The 24,403-nt window shown below is 36.6% G+C and overlaps 1 protein-coding gene across 2 annotated transcripts in view; it reads left to right on the top strand.

Annotated features, from left to right (window-relative positions):
- Positions 1-1,299: 1,299 nt before the first annotated feature.
- Positions 1,300-24,403, top strand: part of LOC106699901 (glypican-5-like) — a 102,223-nt gene continuing 79,119 nt past the window's right edge. For both annotated transcript variants that reach the window (XM_023336010.1, XM_023336009.1), the window contains exons 1-2: positions 1,300-1,773; positions 12,532-12,693. In XM_023336010.1, the coding sequence (XP_023191778.1) occupies positions 1,596-1,773; positions 12,532-12,693 (340 nt within the window). In that variant the 5' untranslated portion in view covers positions 1,300-1,595. The remainder of the gene's footprint in view (positions 1,774-12,531; positions 12,694-24,403) is intronic.

The raw sequence follows: 24,403 nt of genomic DNA, 5'->3' as shown, positions 1-24,403 counted from the left end.
CACCTAACCAACAGAGGGGGGTGGCACCTAATTACAATTGCTCAGTTAAATGTACTTGAATAAATTTTTTGAGAAAAAAATACATACTTTTAGGTCTAGTTTTACTGCACTATACTTTTTACTTTTACTTGAGTAATATTATTATGAAATATTAATACTATTAAGTGTCTAACTACTCAACCAACAAAAAGAAAGATGCTCTTTGAAGCTGAAGCTCAGAAGCTTGGAAATAAAACTGCAGCCCTGAGTTTCCAAGCTTGGCACCCTATGAATTGTAGATGAATTTATTGTTGTTTGTTATTATACACATGTATAGGTACATGTGTATAATCAATATAAAGAGATATTTCCTTTTTTTCCCCCTTGTGATTTTGATTATTATGGCTTGTAGGTGATGAATACTGAAGTTTCACAACATTAAAATGTTATGAAAAAGTAAAATATTGAAAACTCATGTTGTCACACACTCAAAACGTCAGTATTTTTTTTCTCATGTAGAGAAAACATGAGGGACATGAGAGTCTTGAGTATTAATAAATATCCTACTCAATGAGAGTAAGTCACAAAGGTTTAACCTCATTTACAAACCTCTTGCCAACTCACATTGACTCAGTATTTTATGCTAAAGGAGACCATCTACGTTTTAAAAAAATTACATATATTCAGAGGTTTGACATTTCTGTTTAGAATTTTTTTTTATCTCATGTCGTAGTATAATTTTATGAGACACTAAATTTTGGGTTTTCATGTAAGCCATAATCATCGAAAATCACAAACAAAAAAGGCGTTTCACGCTATGTCATAATACTTGTTGTCCATGAGGTGGCGCCATTGTATCTTAAATAATTAGTTTACAGTAGGTTTAAAAAACACTCAAACTCCATAGATTTAATTACATCTTAAGGATGAATTAATGTTACAATAACGTACATAATCAGGGCAAATTACTGGAATGCTTAAAGATTTTTGTTGCAGTTCTTTTCTTGTTCATTTTAATCCTTGAAAAGTAATTTGTAATGAAGTTTAGCGTACTTGCTTTGATACACTTACCAATTTGTCTCATAACAGAGAAAAAAATGGTAAGTGATGTCTGTAAAGTGAGTGCCGGGAAAGTAACTAGTGATACTGCGGACTTTACAATAACCACAGAACATTTTCTCATTTATTGTAGAGGTTTACTTTTACCCTCCACATGTCATATCCAATATACATGAAGTGAAAAGTTCCATAAATCTGCTACAGAAGCATTTAGTGTTGACGTTCAGCCGAGATATAGAGAACAGGGAGGGGAATGTGCGCAGCACTTTGGAAACAGGCACAGCCAACATGCAGTCAACTACTGCAAAGTGCCAAACGCGGGACAGACTGGCTTCAGAAGACACCACTCCTCCTCTGTACGACACCAAACCTCCCCTGTCTTTGCGGCGCTTTCTCTCATTCCAACCGATAATGTAAGACTCAGTTAGTAAGATCTGTCAGATGTTCACTCGAGCCATCGCTTTTCACGTTCGCAGTTCCGTTCTCAACACTGTCAGACAGCTTACGGTCAGACTACAGCTGGTCATCTGCGAGGATACCTGGTGTGAGATGCGGCAATGTCCCGAGGAATATGCCCACGCGTCAACTCTTTTGACTCCGTCAGGATTTTGGCGTTGGTAATTTTTGCAGTGAATGCAATCGAGGCGGATAAGCACAGCTGTTATGAAGTGAGAGCCGCTTTCCAGCAGCGATACATCGGACCGCTTCACCTGGTGCCGGAGAAACCATACAAAGGTAAGTCTGGTGGAGAAAAAGAACGCTCTATATGATGCGCACATGTAAGCATCATATAGTAAGTGGCATGACATGCTGTTTTTTTTTTTTTTTTACTTATTTAAAGAAATATAGCCAAACACCCATAGGTTAGATTAAACGTGTCTGTTAGCCTTAGTAAAAGTTTTTGTATATGCAGGGGTCAAAAGTGCACATGAGAGCTAGGAGAGATGAAGTGGAGAGGGGGGCACCAAGACAACAGATATGGATTGGAGATATGGAGTCCCAGTCATTTAAAACATATTGGATGTTTTTATGACTGGGACTGTCTCATATTGTGATTTCCTTAGGTCAATGCATGCTGACAAATCAGTGAAAATTATTATTTTTATTAAATTGAACATTTTGTTTTTAACATTTAACAAAATGTCATCATATAAGATATGTCACCATAATATATGATGACTGTTATGATGTTAGCATAATATATGATGACATATACTGTACTGTATATGTCATCATATATATGACTTGGTTAGTGCATAATATATGATGACATATATATGACATCATATATGTCATATATGATGACTTATGGTCATATGTCATCATAAGTTGATGACTTATGATTTCATCAACTTAGAAATCATATTGATATTGTTACTCTGAAGTCAGAGCTACTTTATTCCTTGATAATTTGCCACTTACCCCTGGCGCTGAGACAACCATTTCAAGTAATAACTTGATTATTGGAATTCAGATTATACAAATGTTCTAATCTGTGTTGTCAAAGAGGTCACAATAATAACTGATTAAATAGGATATATGACTTGGTTAATGCATTTGGGTAAGTCAAACTTGCAAATGCTAGAACACAGGTTTCCCTGTGGTGGTGCTTAGTTGACATCCACATGTTTATTCTGTTTCTTACACATAAGGGGAAAGGTATTCCAAAACTTCAATTCAAATTAAACGAAATGATGAAAATAAAGATTAAGAAGTTGATCAGTCTGCATCACAGCAAACTGAAACATTACTAAGAAGCCACTCGTTGAAATTTTCTTTTTACAACTGTGGTTGTAAAGAAATCACAGTTAATACCCATTTTGCACTTTTGCTAGCATTATCCTAAGAGCCTTTTGTTTTGATTATTATTGCATCAATAAAACCCAAAACCTTGTATAAGGTTTTGTGGTGTGGAACTTCTTTCAGCAAATCAAACAAAAGGAAGCTTTGTAAGGCTTCAAATGGTTTTCAATGTCTTTATTAAGTAAAATTCCATTTAGGGAAGTTTTGGCTTTGACATAACAATGGCAACATTGGTTGACAAACACTGTGCATGCCAAACATATTATAACACTCTGTATCCTCTTTGGTTTGAGATTCAACATGTTCTTTTAATTTTTTTTGCATGTTCATATTATTAGTAAATGTAATCATGATATATTCATCCATCCAGCTACTCATCCCTTATCTATGGGATGAGTTGCTGTTATAAGCTTATCCTTATCCCTGCAAGGATAATAGCTTATCCTTGCAGGGATGCAGGTAGGCAGGTGCCCATTTCCAGTGATCATCATATATGATGACATATGGTCATATGTCATCATAAGTTCATGACTTATGATTTCATCAACTTAGAAATCATGGTTATTGGGCAAGATATGGGGTATGTGTGAGAGATATACAGGACAAACAATCAAAAACCAGAAAGAATATGCAAACTCCATGACCCCAAGTTGGTATTTAAACCTATGACCTTCTTACTGTAGGACAACAACTCTAACAACTCTGTAGCCCGCATGCTATATTCACATAATTCATAAGACTCTTAGTTTTAATCTATGGATAAGCAGGAACCATAACATTCCATAACAATTGTGCATGTTCTGTTCTCATCAACTCAAATTTCTTTATTATTTTAGTAAATTCATGAAATGAAGGTAAGTGTCATGAATAAGTGACATGAAAAGTGACCATTAAGCAGTTCTTGCTCTGAAGCAGAAGCATGTTGCTAAAGGATGCAAAACTATGCTCTTAATCTGTAAAAAGTCTTTAACTGTTACAGGAATTTTATGAGGGGAAAAATAATATATCTAGAGAAGAAAGAAACCCACAAAAGCCATACAAACCACCTGTATGTTTAGGTAAACATACAAGAGAAGACTTTTTCTTAATCAAAGTCACAACATGAAAATACACAGGGTTTACAACAAGTTTCAAGATATCATTGCTATTAATAAAGGTTTCTTAATTTCCTGACATGTTACCCAGTATAACATTTCAGATTCTGGCAAATATTTTGATGCTACAGTACATCCTCTTATTATTACGAAGAATCCACAGAAGAACACACATTGGGAGCCCTGCAGTCCATTAGTTTGAGGCTAAATAGAACACGTTCAAAAAGGATTACTGGGAATCATGTCTTGATTTGGTACTAATCAGAGACTACAAGTGTGGATTGTTAATTAGAAAATAATAAAGAATATTGCACTGCCATAGTATTTTGCAAAATGGATCCATCCATCCCCAGAGTGATACTCCCAAGTTCATTCTAAGTTGTCCCAAGGTGTCACTTTGTTGTTGTAGGACAGTGGCATGCAAAGGATGCTCAAGGATGCTTGTTATGTTCATCACTTTATTAAGGATCCTTGTGTGCACGATCATCTCTATTGCTCTAGAACAGTCCCTAGAACTTAGCAAACCTTGTTTATTTGGTTTTTTTAGCATTTTAAAAGTTACTGACTCTGATGGTAATAAATTTGCAGATTATGGCAGAAGAGATTGCACTGTCAACAGCACATGTATAAATGCCATCTAGCAACTTCCCAAAGACACTGAAGGGTTTAAGTGTGCTCAAGAAGTACAGTCTGCACTATCCCGTCTTATGCACAGTTTTACTGTTGCTGTCACTGTTATATTTATATTTATTCACCACCTCTTCTTCTTCTGGAATTAATTCAGCATTTGACCTAGTCCTGGTTTTTCTAAAAGCTAGAATCATCTCAGTTGGTTTGTTCACATTCAAGATCAGGTAATACTTTCTATACCATGCCACAAAGCAGTCAACCAGTACTGTGAACTCAGGTTCTTGCACACCTCTGATTCACTCAGGCACTGCAGAGTCATGTTAGTGTCTCTGCAGATGAAAATAATGTATTTTAATGGAAGCTTGATGTGGAGGGAGGGACAAGGAATGATGAGAGTATAGTCTTCTGTGGTGCTTCTATGCTGCTGACCACCTGGTTAAACATATGTCCATTGAGTCTAATAAATTGTGGCCTGTTTGTCAGATAGTCACTGATCCAGGTAAATGCTAAGGCTTTCACCTGAGTATTCTAAATTTTCTGACAAATCAAATAAATCTGAATTGCATTAAATGCACTGGATATATATAAAAAAAATCATGATTCTCACAGCGTTTGCTTTGTTCGGATGTCAGTGGGTTTGCTGAAGCAGATGTATGATGACATCTTCGTCTTCTACTTCAACTTCAACTTCCAAGCAATATGAAAAGTGTTCGGGGACACTGATATGTGCACCTGCTCATTAATGTTGCCTCTATTTCAACTCTTCTGAAATGTAGGACTGTTGTTGACGTATACTGTCACTTGAGCTTTTGATATGTTGATCAGTAATAGTATTAGTAAAATGACAAACTTGTTAGCGTCATTATCACAACTGCAACCCAAACCAGATTTTTCCCCTAATATTCTTTATATCTGACTAGCACTATCAGTGCAATTCCAATCTTTTCACTTACTAAAACAGAAAACAAAATCTGATTTGTACCACTTCCATGTGGTACAAAATTGGATACATTGTTTTAGAAAAAATCTTCAGTGAGAAAGCTTATGGCACATTTTATCCAGACGTAAACAATGGCTAAAGCAAGAAATGCTGACATTTTGAATCAATGGAAAGACAACAAAGTATATTTAAATTAGTTTTTGGGGTGACAGTTTCATGCATTGCTCAACAACTTTAAATTTGATTCATACACACCGTCATCCTCTATTGCTTCTGTAGACAGTAGGCTACGGTGTGATGTCTATGATCTTGTTCTTCACTTTGTATTTACTAATTGGGGTATTTTACATAAAATGAAATATTTAGTTAAATATTTTACCTATCCAACATTTTCAGGGGAATAATTTGAGGCAATATCCAAGTATAAATTAAGGTGCTACCGCCCTTCTAGTGTTGATGATTTTTCTTTACTACCGTGCCATAAAAATCACTCTGTAAGCAGATGTTCCCAATTGAACACTGTGTTCTTATAGGTACTGGAACAACTTGTTATGTTTGACTTTCACTCTTTGTATTACAACTACTCTTCAATGCAGTTCCCAAGTAATAGGTCATAGTAAGCCACACTCCTGTCTCTAAACATTAAAGATATTCTGGCATTTGTTTTTCTCCATCCACAGTCAACATTTCAGATCCTATAGACACAATTTTTTCCAAGGATAGATGAAGCAATTTTCTCATTAGTGTGGATTGGATAATCATTTTTTTCATATTTAGATTTTAATTTTAATTTGGAATGAAATAATGCCCATTGTCATTTCATCATGTTAGGGGGCTGGCGATTTAAGGCCCAAGGCAGTTGCACAACTTTGCTTATCAGATATTGTCACTCTGCCAGTGATATTCAACTAAAGTCAACTGGTGAGTCTCATGTAACTTTCCTTCAGTCTTGATATAGCTATATTGTTAACATTTTTTACTCTTGTTTGTTTTTAGAAAATCCATTGGCTATACAGTCAGATTCTAGATCAACTGCTGAGATTGTGTGGAAACTCTGATTTATCAGCATTGTACCTATACGTAAAAATGTGAGACCCAAGTTTTTTAATTATGTTTGTCCTTCAAATGAATAAGAAAAGTTGTTTTGTTTTAAAACTACAATTTTGATTTAAAGTTAATTAAATTGAGCGTAATGATGTATTACAACTGGTAATCCTGAGGTCATTTTTTATTGTGGTTGTATTTAAAGTTATGGTTTATTTTGGAGTAGCGCTCTACTTGATAAAGACTGAGATTACTGCAGCAGTTGTTTAACCTGCATGTTGGTTTCAGGTCAAGTGTCACCCAGCATGAGTCTGCATGCTGTAACTGGAAGAAGAGTAATAGATAGCGGAGTGGGAAACATAGTTTGAGGTGCATCTAAATCACTTGATATGTTTGTTTTATGTAGCGTTACTATTGGCAACAGAGTATATCATTTCCATTACCCGGTGTTGTAGTTATATAGACAAACTTTAGCCTGCAGCTACGATCTGTGAAGGACATGTCTACGAGCTCCTCCTGAAACTGAAGATGAAGAACATATCATGAAATCATTGAAGAATAGCATTGGCTTACCAGTGAAACATCATTCAAACCCTATGAGACGCTTTCAAGTTCACTGATTAGAGAAAGTGGATGACAAAGTTAGCAAGGCACTGGATGAAATCCTACAACTTTGACCGCACAGATACCTAGTTTAAGATTTTTGTAATTTGTAGCTCAACTTTCAGTATGAACATTCCAGAGCTTTATACAAAACCTTTCTGACCCTACTTGTCACCTTCTTGACAGATAAGTTGCAGCCTTTAGAGTTTGAAAAATTCAAAACCAACTCTTCTCATTGTCTTTTCAATGAACAACAGCGTTAGTTTCCCCACTATTCTCTTTTGCATTAAAGACTGTGGTGACAATAATTGAAGAACTTTATCAAATTAAAGAGGCATGTCAGTCATGCTTCCCCACGAATTTGCAGTCAGAATCAAGGAGGAACAGCTCTGTAGCCCTCTACAGCTGAAAGACTGAGGTAGGAGTGGATAACAAAAGGCCCTCATAATGCAGGCTCTCTTTGCAAAAAAAAAAAAAATCACTGAAAAAATTGATTAGATTTAGGAACTATATATTTATACAGTATATAATATATAACTTATGTCCCAACCTATATATATACATATATATATATATATATATATATGTATATATATATTGACGAGATATATATCTGTGACGTACTTCTGTTGTTAAACTGTGTTGTTGTAGGTGCATGTACATATTGGAGATTACAGTGATCAAGGGAAAAAGAAAAACTACCTAGCGATTAAGCTTTCTAAATTTGAATTATATCTTTAAAGCTCGAAGAGGTGAAACTGATTCTGAGAATGGGAGATTTGGCACGTGTAAGAATTATGTGTACATAATGACGAAACTTTTCTTCAGTCCTCACATCGTATGCCAACAAAAGCAACTCCTGAAATGTGAAGAGGCCAGGCTTCAACCTTCCTCACAGTGTGATGTTTGCCTTAGGATACAGTGCTGCACTTTATGTGCTGTGAACAGATTTCTTACAAAGTAGCAGGAGTGTGTCACCCAGCGTTTGAAGGATCCAGTTTCAAATGAACTGCATTCTTGCACTTCACTTATGTCTTTGTTTGACATTCTTATCTTCAAAATGAAAATGCAAAAAATTATTTTATCAACAATTTCCATAGAAGGAAGATGGAAAGTGGTTAAATTGATTTTATAATTGGATGCTATTGCTTTAAATGTTGATTGGTATTTGAGTTACTTACAATCTTTGTAGTTAAACTAAAACCTAAACGGTTATGTTTACGGGGTAATTGTAAGATATTTTCCATATATAAAATATATAAACTTGTTTTGACGAGACAAGACTTAAATTAACTAAATAATAAAGAAAAAAAGAATAATGTATCAATATCTGTTCCAGAGATATGAGTAAAATAATGCATTTTATTTTCCTGCTTATCTTCTCACATTTAACAATCCGTGTTTTTCATCTGAGACTAATATTTATAGACAAAAGACTTACTTTTCTACCTGTGTAATTAATAAAACTAAGGGATGTTGGTTTCCTAACAGTTGATGAATTGGAAAACAGTATGTTCCAATGTGTTTTCACATCCTTAAACATTTACAGCTCTCAAACTTTGGCATCGTCTTTGATTAACTAGTAATTTTGAGTCGCTTTTACTTGCCGTCTCTCAATTTCTCAACTGCCTTTTAGAGTTTAAATCTAGAGATTATTTAAAAATGTTCTCAAGGATAATTTTGGGTTTTTTAAAGACAAAATTCAAGACTACATTGTCCTCTAAAATCACATAGACATCACATTATTGATTTGAGAAATGCATGTAAGTGCATAACACAACCAAATACGCAGCTAAGTCAGTTAACTAATCTTAGCTAATTTATCAGTGTGTTTTTATTCATCATATATTATATTCATAATATATTCTTCATATAGTCATTGTATATACATCATATATACAGGGTGCATAATTTTGTGCCTCAGCTGATTTTCTATGCCCCTGGCTGTTCAGAGGAATAGGTTTTTCTCTAAGTGTATGTTTGCTATTAAATCATATAGAAATGTCTACATAGAAAGATTAATGTTCATCCACCAATACAAAGAACACCAGAGGGTATTAGGGCATTTCCAAGTCAACATATGGGTCGTTAAATGGGTCGTAACAGATACTATAAGTAATAGTATCTTAATGCCCTTCCAGTAAACTGCTGCTTCAGCAGGTCTGAGTCTATTTGCCCACTAACCTTACATCTATCTTTATGATCTGTATTTCCAACTTCTGGCCTCTGGTGTGGCTTTGGACTCCATGCCAATCACTAAATGCAGTTCCAGCTCTGTTTCTGGGAAAACCAAACATGACTTTGTTTCAAGGTAGTCCAAAACTTCAGGTATGTGGCAAAGACCGCTTTGAGATGTGCTTTCATTCAATCCGGTCTGTAGTAAGCCCAGCAAATCTTTACAGTGTAAATATCCTCCATTTTCAAAGGGTACAGAGTTCCCAGCAGAGGGCAAACCAAATTAACTGCATACTTTTTAACAAAGTTATTCTTGTTCTTGGAAAAATAGCACTGCATATAAATAAACAGTAGCCTTAGGAAGCACTACTCTCCCGAATATAAGTGAACATCAGAGTGACATATCCATACCTCATTTGAAAAATTTAAACAACACATAAATATTGTTTGATCTGCACAATGCTACCCTATGTAACATACCTCATATCTTGAATGTTGACAGTCAGATTACGTTGCAACCTGCTCCGTAACACATATCATATTACACAAGTGCAAAAATTTTAATTTTGTGGTATACATATGTATTTACCTTCCAAAGCTGATTCATATGGAGAAACATCACTAACAATAAAAACACATATTCATATGCTTTCATTGTTTAGCATATAATTATTGGAATGCAAATTACAGGAATTGTACAGTGGTTGTGCTTCTCTACACTGAGTTTTTGACAAGATCATTGAACTGGGGCAAGATACTCCAAAGGCATTAATCACCTGAAAACAATTAAATGAATATCAGAACTGGCATCTCATGTGGAGTGTGTTAAAAGTTTTACCAAGCAGCATAAGAAGAGTGTACATGGGACACTAATTACACATAGTAAGGGACATTAGATTTTGTTCTACTCTCTGGGAAAAGGGAAAGGAAAAAATGTAATGCAACAACTTGAAAAAATAATGATCCCATTACACATTAAATATGTGGTTGAATAATAAGTGATTGGCAAAAATCACATTTTGACCCATTATAATTAAATAGCGGATACAATATTTTATTAAAATGTTATGTGATAGACCAGCAGAAAGTAAAGCATACTAATTATTTGTGAATTCCATGTTTTCTTTTCTTAGGAAATATTTTTTAGCATATGTTGTGCCTCTGACTACCAACTGACTATTATTTAAATACCACAGGCTTTTTGAGTATTGTTGCTGAACATGACTAATCCTTTTATAACCACAGTACACCCATGTTCTGAAGGTTACTTCCAGTGGGATTCTACTTTATGTCAAAATTTCTTGAACAAATTAGTTGATCAAGAAATCATTTGCATACCAAATGAGTTTGTTATTATTTAAAACTCCCACAGTCATGTGATCAAAGTCTAACATAGCACCTTCAGGATGTGTTAGAACAGGAGAGTTTGGAAGGAACAAATCTGCTACAATAGCATGTTGTCGTCATGTTAAAATGGATCAAAATCTCTGAGGAACTTTTTAACACTACACCTTATGAAGAATTAAAGCTTTTCTTAAAGCAACCTGGTTTTAATGCAACTCTCATAATGTGTCTGGTGAGTGTAGGTGTTAAAATGGTACTGATAAAACTAGCCAATAAGTTACTGTCTGTTTTTATGGAAGAAACTGAGTAATTTTTCTAATGAATATAGACATTTTATTTAATATTTCTACTTAAAACAACTCCTGGCTTGTGTATCACTTACTTAATGAAATTACATGGATAGGACAAAGAATAACTGCTAGGATCAATCCGAGAGAGTGAAATCAGGAACAGAAGGGATGGAAACAGTGGAGAAAATAGATAATGATCAAGATTTTGTACTTACTACAGACACTACAGAACCTTACAATTCAATCACTATAATAAATGTTCTTTGGTTAAAATTTATACTGTTTTCCAGACTCCTTATTAACTTATATAAATCAAAATGATAAAGATTGTGTCATAAGATAGATAAAAAAAATCAAGAATAAACTGGTTATATCAGTACAAATAAATTATTCTAACATATTCACAAATAAAAAATATGTTCTGGTAACTTCATTGCTTTTATGATGACAGTGCAGAAATCTGGCAGGCAGAGCATTAGGCAACAGACAAGTGTCAAAATAAAAAAAGCAGACCCCTACAGAGACAGAGATAATGAGCTAACAGCCGGAGGACAGCCAGTCATGACTTCATTCATCTGGCTCTGCGATGGAAACAAATGCAGTCTCTCTGGGTAATTAAAAGACACCCAGGCCTCACAAGGATATGCCCGGCAAATGGGAGAGAGGGAGAAGAGAGTGAAAGAGAGATTCAGAATGTAACCCTATTGTGTTTCATGGAGGGATTTGACCAGTGAAGCGCTGGTCTTGTGGTCTGGCCTAACACCATGCTTTAGGCTCTGATTACAACATCTGCCTAGAGCCATCCTTGTCCAGCCTTTCCCCATGTAAAATGAGTTATCTGAGTGATGTAAGACTACTTCATAATACATTTGTTTTATTTATGTGTTCCCAAGTCACTTTCTCACTTCAGCAATGGCATAAGGCAGCTGATACAGGTGAAGGTGGACAAAGTCTCATCTGATGTTAATTTTCTGTTAAATCATATTGGTTGAAGTTTAATTACTGGGGTAATATTGTTATTGTGCAATGCTTTTTTGCAGCCTATTAAAATCAAGTGATTGTGATTATCAATAAATATCCATTTATGATCATGTATAGTTTGAAAAAAAAATGGGTATCCATGTATTTTGTATCTCCTTTAAATCTATCATTAAATGCATGTGCATACCTCAGTATATGAAACAACCATGTGTGCCTTCGTATCACATTGAGGCAAGATCATATATTTAGCTCAGACAGTATTTATAGCTGTTAAACATGGATGAAATACTTGGTCTACTTTCTCATCATGACATGGTGCCGCTTCTGTCTTTCAGAGGAGTTATGACTTGTCTGTGCACAAAGCCAGGAACTTTAGATACACTGTAACATATTTCTTTCAGTGTATGATCATAAACTGATATATGCAGAGTCGGAAATATATTTTATTAAATACAGCCACTGCAAAATTTCAATGAACTTCTGTATTTGTTTGCTTACCCTCCCACCATATAAATAATCCATGTTTCTAATTAAAACAACAAAGAAAAAAACTGATTATTGTTGAATTTGTTGTTTCTGCTTTCCCCAGATGCTGATCTGCAGATATGTAAGCACCAAGGTCCATCTTGCTGCAACAAGAAGATGGAGGAATGCTACCAGGCTGCTGTGAAAAGAGAAACCCTCCAAAAAATTGAGTCCTACACCTATGAGCTGGGAAATATGCTGTCTAGTCAGTTAGATGCCTTCCAGGGTAAGTGAACAAATGATTGTGTCAGGCAGAGGCTTGAAGGGTTCTACACCCTAAAACGTGTTATTGGCTAGTAGTTCATTTATGGACTTATTTACGTAAATTTTACTTAATTTGTTTGGTTTCGTCATGACAAATTACTTTTGTGTGTTCAATTAACTAAAAGTTACAAATCTAACTAACTTAGAATAACTTAAATGAACTTTTGACTTTGACTTTACTTGAAACAATTGAGTTCTATGCCAAGTTCCGAATCCTGTCTGACCAACTTAATTTATTATGTTCATCCAACTCAATCCATTAAGTTTATCCAACTCAATTTACAAAGTTTTATAATTATAACTTAATTCATTAAGTGTGTTTAACGTTACAAATTTAAGTGACTTTTACTCAAATCATTTATTTTTGTCTAACGAATAATTCAAATCTCTTTGACTAAATTCTATAGAAAGTCAACTCAAACTTTGAAGTTGTTCCAAACTAAAAAACCAAAAAATATTCCAAATTACATTGTTACTCACATTGTACTTATTTTAAACATATATTTTAACATGTTATTTTAGTTTTTCAAAGATCCTGTATACTGGAAAAAGAAAATAGTTTATCCAACTTAATTTATTAGGTTGATTTAACTTAATAAATAAGAGGGGAAGACATGCAACAAAGGTCACCAGGCTGGAATCAAATCTGAAACAGCCACGTTCAGGACTCCTTACATCAGTTGGACTCTACCCCTGCACCACCACCCTGGTTGGTACAGAATCTGTCCCTGTTGAAGCTGGCGTCATGACATCAGACAGCGGATACAAAACCGCCATTGAGCTTTTCAAAATATACTTTTTAGATTATTCTCTAAAAAAGTGTATTTTCAGAGAACACTTCTTGGAGTGCACTCTCAAGTGATGCTATAGCAAAGGTAGCAGTACAGTGACAAATATGCTGCATTTGCAAAGATAAAAGCTGTCACTTACTGCGCGGTGGTGTTAACTGACGTGCCACACGTGTGCGACACGCTGTGGCCAAAGTGTGCAATATAGTGATGTGACGTTCACGAATGAGCCGATTCTTTACTAGGAAGATATGACTGGAGTCGCACTGAGAACCGTTCTTTGTTTTTGTAATGCTCTATGCTCACTGCAGTAGCTATTATTATTATTTTATTAAAAATATGTATTTAATCATCGAATAAGCCTTCAACTGAAGACTAGAGGTGTGTGTGCCTGTCTGTTCTTAACTTTTGTAGAAGCAGTACATGTATGTATGTAAATACATGGACAATCTTGTGTTTGCCTTACTGTTAATGTTTTTGTTTATGTATTGACATTATCATCATATGATTCCTTAGTCAATGTATTGATACTTTTCAATTCATACCTGCTTGTGTGGGCTTCATTTTCAAATTTTTTGTCATTTATGTTCCTTGCTATCTGCCTGCACTAAACTTTTACATGTTCACTATAGATTTTAGTCTTTCAGTCATACACTTTTCTTTCTGAACCTGTTGTGCGTGGGTCATGGAAAATTATATTGAAGGTCATGGAGAATCATGGAAAAGTCATGGATTTTTTTTTTCAGTGGGAACCCTGGAACCTAGATAACCTTGTAGGTTTAAATATAAACCTACAAGAGAAACTAACAGAAGGAATAAACTAGAACAAGATGATGCAAAGTGCAAAACAAATCCAAAACTCAAGAATGACCAAACTGAAAGAAATAAGAAAAATAACGAAGAAAACAACAAAAACAGAAATCCACAAGCGGAAGGGATATGACATTTGGCTATTTCGTTCCTCATAATTAGGAACGATTATGAGGAATAACTATAAGAAATTATTTATAGTTATTAATTACCACACTAAGCCCTTTTATGGCACAACAATGGCTTGAGTGACTATTTGTGGTTAGAAACAAAACAATGCCAATTTCAACTGGAGAGTGCTGAAATTGGATGCCATCTTGGTCCCAAATCTGAGTTTAAAGTGTGAAATTGAACAATGAATAAGATTTGGAGACAATATTTTAGTGATTCTGAGAAGGTGTAGAACAACTAGAGGATAGAATAACACAGACACAGCACATCCAATGTCGAGCTGGGTTTGATACTGCAAATATGGCTATGGCAGTCAAGTGTTATGCCCATAGCACAGTTGAACTCTTTAAACCCGTACACTGGCCAGTTGGATGGATTAGCATGCCCTTAAATGCATCTGATGTCAGGTGATTCAGGCCAGGCACCATGCCAACCAACTTTAATTACGTTGATGGTGTTGTCTACAGCTGCACAGCCAAGAAATGAAATCAGAAACAGTGCATAGAAATACACGCACACACAGGCAGACACAGGCACACAACACAATGTAATGTCTAGTAATCTGTCTGAGTTCAAACTGAAAAATTAACATGAAATCAGTATGGAATAAAGTCTTAAAGAGGTCACTATTTTCAATTAACTGGCTCTATGGTTGGAAATAACACAGATACAAAAGAGGAGTGGACTTGCCAAAATCAAACTGCCATTACTTCATGCAGCATGATCCACTTGCTACTTCACATTCCTCCCAAGGCACTCAGACAGCGCAGAGACTGTCCTTAGAAGGCCTTGAAAAGGAAGAACTAGTGACGTCATTATTTTTAACACCATCACACCCTAGTTTCTATTGTTGCTCCTTTCTGATTTTCTGTTTTTGGCTATTCTGAAAATGTGAAACGGATGATCATCATTGTCCAGACTGGCTCAGACATGATGTAAGAAGGGAAGGATCTTATTTATGATAAAACAGAGAAGTAGCAGATACACTCTTCTAACCCACTTATGGTACTTGTTGAAACAGCTGTAAGAGGGAGGATTATATCTCCAGTACTCTAAACACCTGAAAACCACATGTGGCATAGATGGATTCATTAAAGAACTGTTATCCACCACTGCAAGGTTTAATGATATATATCCAAGGTTCATGGTACATCAAACATTAACACAATTAGTCAAACCGATAGCTGTTTTTGTACAACACACAATTCATCTGACTTTACTGCAAATTTTCTCTTGTCCATGAAAGGTCAAAATCATGTACACATGAAGTTTAAATAAAACCCAGTCCAAAATGTGGTATAAGGTGACATCTTTGGAGCCTGTTGTTGGAGGAAAAAACTTCAAAAGATGTGCTTCTAACTTTACAGCACTCTTTGGTCTTCCTTATGGTCTGCATTCTTTAACATGAAAATCATCAAACCAAATTTCAGATCTACTGGAACTGGCATACTGTTATTCTGACTATGAGAAACTAGCAACCTACTCCCGGTGTTACAAGTCCCACTAAGAAAGGGACTACAATAGGTTTTCTATTACTTTGACATGTCTGCTATCACTGTATATTCACATATAAAACAAGTAAATAAGAATTTTTATGTCTCATGTGGTAACTCTTAGCTGATTTTAAAAGTAGCTCTTGGTCTCAAGAAAGTAATGCTATATTGAACAAACCATTCAGACTGGCAATGTTGGTATCTTTTTACCCAGTTTTAATGGTTTAATAGGCAATTTAAATGCTGACCATGTCCATCTCTTAATGACCGCAGTACACCCATTATGACTTCTTCAAGTAGGATAATGCTGGCAACTGATATTTTGAGCATGTCAGTGAGCTTGCCATAATCCATTGGCCCTCACAATCACCAGATCTCAATCCAATAGCACAACTTTGGGATGTAGTGGAATGGGGGGATTTCCATCATGGATTTTCAGCACTTATGACTTGCTATGATGTCAATGTTTTCCAAAATCTCTGAATAATGTTCGAGACTCCTCGGGGAAACTACGCTATGAAGAACTAAATCAGTTCTGAAGACAAAAAGGGGACAAACCACTACTAGCAAGGTACACCTAATAAAGTGAACAAATTACTTCAGAGTGTTTGTGAGATGCCAACATAAATTGTTGTTTGAACCTACATGACGTTGACTAGAATGCTCATTCAGAAACAATGGAAAAACCCGTGCTTGTGAAAGCTATGCATGTCAGAGAAGTTTGTTTTATTGGCAGTCAAACAAGAATATGTAGCCTAAAAGCATATTTGATGGAAATGATTTTTCTTTCTTAATTTAAGCTGTCACAATCATCTTAGGTGGCCCAGATAACACAACTTCCATAAGGGCACCTGTCCCATTAATGAACAAGCGGGAATTTCCAAGCATTTGTTTTACTTGTCATGTGGGCATATTTATGAATTCCAAACTATGCCTGTATGCATTTGCAAGCAGCAGACATAATAACTCACTTTGTTGCTGCATGCTGTCTTCATTGTTTCATCAAATTCAGTACGTTTTATCTTAATTACAATCTTTTTTTGTCTAAAAGAGTTCCTGCTCATCTTAGGCGATTCTTTTCCCGTCCTCTCACATTTTTGTGCTCTCACTTCATGTTTCTATTTTTTTTTTTCTGCAGATGTTTTGACTGACAGGATTATTGCTCTAGAGACTGATGTTTGGACACAGGATGATATTTCTCTGCACCATGAGCTCATTCTCAAATTAGGGAGGATATCCGGAATCTATCCCTACACGTCTTATTTAATCATCCTGGGTGGAGGGGAAATATGTTTATGAAGTTAACAGTAGAGCCAGAATATTGCCTAGTTTGTGTGAACGCTGTTTGTGCTGTTACTGTGCTTATAGAAATCTCTTGAGAAACTTTGATTAAAAACGACAGCATTGTTTCCCCTGAATTTGAAAAACTTTGTCTCTTTGGAGAATGAAAGAAAATATCAAGGGAATGAAGGAGGGGAGAAGAAAAACCTAAAATCTTCTGAAAGTCATAAAGTTTCTTTAAACTTAACTTCTTGCTTGTGTTTTTTACAAGCATCTGTTTCCGCTTTATTAATATGAGAACCATGAAAGAGTCCAGAAAGTAAGAAGACAAATACTAGATTAAGACTGTGGTCAAGACTATAAGGAAGGCTTTGTAAAAAGCATCCATAGGCAGTGCTTGAACACTTGACTATTATGTTTACCTATTGGTGCTACATGTTTTCCAATTCCAATTCAAAATTCAACAAAACACCCCTTGTTTGCGATTTCCATTTCACATGTCACTTAATGTAGCACTAAAGCATTGTTACTAAAGACAAAGACGTAATGCACCCAACAAGTGCTCAGTTTGATTGACACCATCAAACTGCCATGCCTCCAGAAAAGCAATCCAATATCAGGAAACACTCAGATGTGGGTCTGGAACAATTCTTTGCAGTTCTGTCATGAAACATCCCTCTAATGCAGTGTTTCTCAATTCCAGTCCTCACGCCCCCCTGCCCTGCATGTTTTAGATGTTTCTCTTCTGCCACACACCTGGATTGAATCTTTGGGTGATTAACCGGCTTCTGCAGTACTAGATGGCTGCAGAAGAAGTCATGCAATAATTTGAATCAGCTGTTCTGACATAGCGGCACATAGAGTAGTTAGTTACAACTTCTCCTCACAGAAGAGTGGCAAATCCTCACTGATTGCACGTTCCAAAAAATGCTATACAATCTACATTGATTGCACAATCTCGTGATAAAAAGGCATTTGGTGATGGATCCTTCCTTTGATGGTTCCCTGGGCAACTGCTCATGTTCCCCATGTCAAATTCCACCATGTGCTTTTCCAATTATTGATGTGTCTTTAATTTGCCATGGAAAGTGTATTCCCCAAAAGACTCAAGGAATTTAAATAAAAAAAAACATAATACTTAAAATATTTCTAATATTTGAATACTTAAACACAGTATGTAAGCAGGGTATTGCAAGTTAAGTTTTGTTACGTTTTCCCACAGTAATAGAGTTGTCAAACCAAATTTGAACAGGGTATACCATATATTAATGGGTAGAAAAATGTCTCAATGTTTATTCATAATATAATTTTCCACTAAAATCTGTACTGTTAAAGGTTTACATTCTTTGAAGATCCACTATATGAGCACAAAAACTATTCCTGAAGATTCTAGGTTGTCAAAGTTGTATTTTCTCAGCTTGTCTTCTCTGTTCAATGGATTTCATCCTGTCTGGAGTTTGTCTAACTTGCCGCTGGGAATTTACTGCACTGCCTTTAATTGTTCTGGTATGTCTGTTTTTACTGTGTCCTGTCTGACTCAACTTCCCTTATGGTTCAACGGCAAATCCCATAAGCCATGCAATGTTTGCCTGAAAGTTTCAATCAACAACTGTATTAAACTCTGGTAGTTAATCAGCAAAACACCAGTGAGTTTTGATATTAGAAATGTGCCAGTTGAGAAAAAGCAGACATTTAGTAGGGGGAGAAATGCTGCATTTGACCCAAATAAAGTTTTCCTTTGAGGAAAAAGGGAGTGCTATTGAAATGTATTTTAAGGTAAAAGGAGAGCAAAACTACACATTTGGTAGAGATGTATTGTAAAGAGCGCTGCAGTGCTTGTGCTTGTGCATGATTTTAATGCAAAAGTAAAAAAGAATATTAAAGTTTCTGAATTATGAGTCATACTGTTGGTTTAGTCCACATTGGGCTGGGATTGGCTCACCTCCTCCGATCTCTCACCAAAGACTCACTTCATTACTCCCACATTCGACTCAACTAACTCCTCCTTACTCCCTATTGGCTCCTTCACCGTTTATTCTACCACTCTCTTCCCTTTGTGCATCGTAACAATTTACAGCTTTTACAGATTTTATCCACTGATCATCCTGTTACAGATCAGTGTATTCCAGTTCAGAATGTATAATTAATTGTAAAAAAAAAAAACAATCATAAATGATGTTCTGAACCTGGCCAGCCATGATGTGTTTGTTTGGTCCACTGCTATAAAACTGGTGTTCAGCCAAACAAACAGAAGTGTATAATATGTTCCTCATGGATCATCCATGAAATCATAAAAATAGAAAACTTTTTATTAAGACAAATTTATTCTTATAAAATATTTGATACTGCAACTTTTTTATCAAGGGTTTCTATCATTATTATTATTATTTTTGCCTTGTTCATGCTAATGACAGTTAAGTACTCAACTGCATTCAGTGTCTACCCCAACATTTCACTATTCGTACAAAAAGCTCATTAATAAAAACAGCAACCACACCTTTTATGGTGGTAAATTCCTCATTAGTTTCTGATTTCATTCCACAACATGGGTCTACACAAAAATCTGTTTCATGTTAATCATGTGCTACCCAGTGTGTTTCCAATTCTTTCCCAACAAAACGTTTGAGTGCCTTTACTTTTCTTGACTCCCTTCAATATCTTCATCAGTCACATTTGAATACTTTTGTTAATCCTAATCTTTGGGTTTGGAATAACTATTTAGAAGAAAATGCCTCCAGTCTGTGGTGTTCATGAATAATAAACATGCAAGATTCCGACTGATTTTCGTGCTCACCAAATTACTGAGACTGCCCCCATCAAAGTGTTCAATGACATTCACATAAATACAGACTGTGGAGGCACCACAGTGTTGGTTTTGCTGAACCTCAGTGCAGGATTTGACATGGTTCACCATGACATATTATAGAAGCAACTGGAGAACTGGGTAGGACTCTGACACAGTGCCTAAGTGGTTGAAATCTTTCCTAATGTCAAGAATTTCTTTGTGCCAATTTGTAACTTCTCTTTGGAGCGGACAGAAGTTACGTGGGATACCGTATGGTTCAATCCTGGGATCCCTTCTATGTAATATACTGTATATGTGCGCCCGCTAACTTAAGTTATAACAAATAATAAGATTAGCTACCCTAACTACGCAGATGATATACAGATCTACATTATGATGTAACCAGGGGAACCCATTCAGGCACCAAACAGATGCTTGAAACAAATCAGTGGATTTGCCATACCATTCTCCAGCAGAACAGAAACAAAAGTGATGTTATTATCTTTGGACCTAAAGAGGAACAATACAGGGTCAGCTTGCAGCTTCAGTTATTACAGAGATGTGATGAGGTCTGAAATCTAGGTGTAGTGATGGACTTCAGCACCCCCCTGCGCAACTGGCTGCTAGACTTCCTCACCGACAGACCTCAGTCAGTCCGGATCGGACAACACACCTCCGATGTCATCACCCTCAGCACAGGCTCCCCTCAGGGCTGCGTCCTGAGCCCTCTGCTGTTCACTCTGATGACACACGACTGCGTCCCCAGGTTCGCCACCAACCACATCGTGAAGTTCGCGGACAACACAACGGTGGTGGGCCTCATCAGAGACGACAACGACCTGGACTACAGAGAGGAGGTGGAGCAGCTGGTGGACTGGTGCAGAGACAACAGCCTGATCCTGAACGTTGACAAGACGAAGGAGATGATCGTCGACTTCAGGAAGAACCGGCCCAGCCACGCTCCACTGCTCATCAACAGCTTGGCTGTGGTGGTGGTCAGCAGCACCAAATTTCTGGGGGTGCACATCACTAACGACCTCACCTGGACTGTGAACACCACGTCTCTGGTCAAGAGGGCACAGAAACGTTTGTATTTCCTGCGGAGGATGAGAAGATCACACCTGCCCCACCCCATCCTCAAGACGTTCTACAGAAGCACCAAAGAGAGCATTCTGACCAGCTGCCTCTCTGTGTGGTGTGGAAGCTGCAGCGCCTCCGACTGGAAGAACGTGAGGAGAGTGGTGCGGACAGCAGAGAGGATCATCGGGGCCCCCCTTCCCTCCATTCAGGACATTTCATCCCAGCGCTGCATGTCCCGAGGCCGAAACATCATCAGTGACCCCTCACACCCCCACCATGGACTGTTCTCCCTGCTGCCCTCTGGAAAGAGGTTCCGCAGCATCCGGTGCAGGTCCACCAGGTTCCGAAACGGCTTTTTCCCACTTGCCATCAGACTGCTGAACTCTTAACTGGACTGCACTTAAAATCTGGTCTCCACTTTATACCTTGCACATGTACAGAGCTAAGTAACTTCCTTTTTACTGTCAGTCCTGCACTTTATATTTTATATTTATATTCATATTTTATACTGTATTTTATTTTTATTCTGGAGTAACCTCACAACATTGAAAGCTCAAAACACTGTCCTGAGCCGTATGCAACGAAATTTCGTTCTGTATACACCTTGTGCATGTAAAATGACAATAAAGTCAGTCTAAGTCTAAGACTCTGGCCTGAAACTTCAGAGGAGCATAAAACAATTACAAAATCATTCTTCTATCACCTAATGAACATTTCCAGGACTGAAGGACTACTGATTTAAAATATTAAGTGAAAAGAATAGGCTGCATTTCTGACTACTGTTTAGTGTTGTTGAAATTTAGGATGTTCAGACTTTTCATTTGGATTCGCTCAATGTGCTGCATTGTGTAAACCATCAGAAAAAAACACTTTGACCTTTGTCCCTTTGATACTAAGTACTAGAGGTGTCGTCCATCAGCCTGTCAGCAGTCTACAGCAAACACCCTCCATACCCCCCATCAGCCATTTCAACAATCTCATCCACTCACACCTCCCTGACTCCTTCAGCAATTGCCCCTGTCCCCAGTCTTCTCTGTTCCCATCATTCTCTCATCTCCTCCTTTCTTCACCTGTGATCATGTTTCTGTATTTCTGCAAACAGGAAATGTGTTCTCATTTCTAATATAGTGTCCACTATATTTCAAACTGTGCCAGTGTGGAATAAACTATGCTTGTTTCTATGACAGTTTTTCAAATTCCAGAATTTAGTTTTTGTGTTGAAGTCCATTTTTTAATCACTGGCTAAATTATCCTGACAATATTTACCCATAATGCATTAAACAAATTTTAACATTAGACAAAGCCCGGTCCCAATTAAATAAAAAAAAAGCTTTTTAAATTATGAATTCTTTTATTAAGAGAAACCAACTTTGCCCTAAGTAAAAAAAATAAAAAGAACTATCCCATTTGTCAAATCAAATGGTGGGACACAATTGAAATTTTTAGTCATGTTAATTGCAGGGTATGTAGTTAAACAATTGCAATTAATCACATTTTAACAAAATCTATATATTGACAAAATGAGCAACATTTTAGACTCAGAAACCCCTTTCTGCTGCTAAATTATTGAATAAATAGACATATCCAAATTCAATTCAAAGTACTCTTTTTATTCAGATGACAGCTGATGGCAGAAGAGCTTGATTTTTCTTTCACAGATTATCTGTTTCATACTATTCTGTCTGTCACATCATAGTGACAGTTTTAGCAAATATGTAAAAATATATTTTTTTTTATAAAAGGGACATACTGCTGCTATAATGGCCAAGACTTTTTAAAAAATATTTTGTCAAAGTCAAAATAAAACATTTTGAAAGGTGTACAAATAATTTTTTACAGCAAGATATCATCCCATCTGTTAGTCTGATAAAACAATGAGGTTTTTTCATAGTTGTTTTGTTGGGTGAATACTGGGGGTAGCAGTGGCTACCCAACTGTTTTGGTAGGAGTTCAGTTTTCCAGGTCAACATGCTTGCATGAGCAGCAAACCTGTGCATGTAGTTTCACAGATGACTCATGCTCCTTCTTTAGACTTGGTCAGGCTGTGTTCAAGAGTCACATAAGCAATATGAATCAAAAGATTGATTCAAGAATTTAATAATAGTTTATTACCATTAAAGCAGGAGATTATATGACACTGGAACTCTCGGCTGTAACTCAAGATGATTCCCACTGCCTCAGAGAAGACAGTGTAGATATACGGTCCTTTTGCTAATTAAAACAAGGATATGTAATCTCCACATGTGTCACTATGACACATATCTGTGTGGTGACCTGTTGGAAACCCAAGTCAGTAGAGGGATTAAAATGCTTTTCCTGAGATGATAGTTGGTCAGATTCATTCAGGACTGTCAGGACCGACTGCCAGGATGGGAATGTCCCACAGCTTTATGGTATGAGAACAGTGTCTCCTGTCTCATTATCACAATATTGCTGTACCTCCAAACATATACAAGCAAGCAAAGTTGAAATTGCAGGGTCACATTCTCATCCATCCGTACTTTATGCCTAGTTTATCTTGTTGAAGCAATGGCAGTAAAAGCTGAGCAAAAAGGAACACAAACAACGCTGTAGGATCCAGTATTATGGTAGTTTGCTTTAACTTCTACAACAAAATATAGAGTGGATTGTAAAATCTTTAAAGGAAGCCTGTACTAGGGATTGACTAATTTTTCTGAGTCGCTGACATTTACTTATTTATTTGTTTCAAAGATAACCCCTTGAGATGTATCATCTCATTTTCTTAGGGGTCCTTAGAAACCATAAAAACAATAATACCAATCATAATAAGCAAATCCAAAATATATATGTCATAGTTGCCAATGGCCCATCCATCCATCCATCCATCCATCCATCCATCCATCCATCCATCCATCCATCCATCCATCCATCCATCCATCCATCCACCCATCCATCCATCCATTTTCTTCCGCTTATCCGGGGTCGGGTCACGGGGGTAGCAGCTTAAGAAGGGAGGCCCACACTTCCCTCTCCCCAGCCACTTGTTCCAGCTCTTCTGGGGGAATCCTAAGGCGTTCCCAGGCCAGCCGGGAAACATAGTCTCACCTGCGTGTCCTGGGTCTTCCCCGGGGCCTCCTTCCATTTAAAACATAAATTTTCATGCACTGCGTAAAAATACACATGGCCTTCTTTTCTCACTGTCTGACATTAACTGAGACTAAGCATTTCTTATTTTAGGTCATTAAAGATTGCCAAAAATATTTCTATTTGCTAAATGCCACTGTAATTAAAAATATTTTGAGA

Source organism: Xiphophorus maculatus, chromosome 6 (assembly GCF_002775205.1).
Source record: "Xiphophorus maculatus strain JP 163 A chromosome 6, X_maculatus-5.0-male, whole genome shotgun sequence".
In the NCBI taxonomy this organism is placed as follows: domain Eukaryota; kingdom Metazoa; phylum Chordata; class Actinopteri; order Cyprinodontiformes; family Poeciliidae; genus Xiphophorus; species Xiphophorus maculatus.
This window is presented reverse-complemented; position numbering and strand designations above follow the sequence as displayed.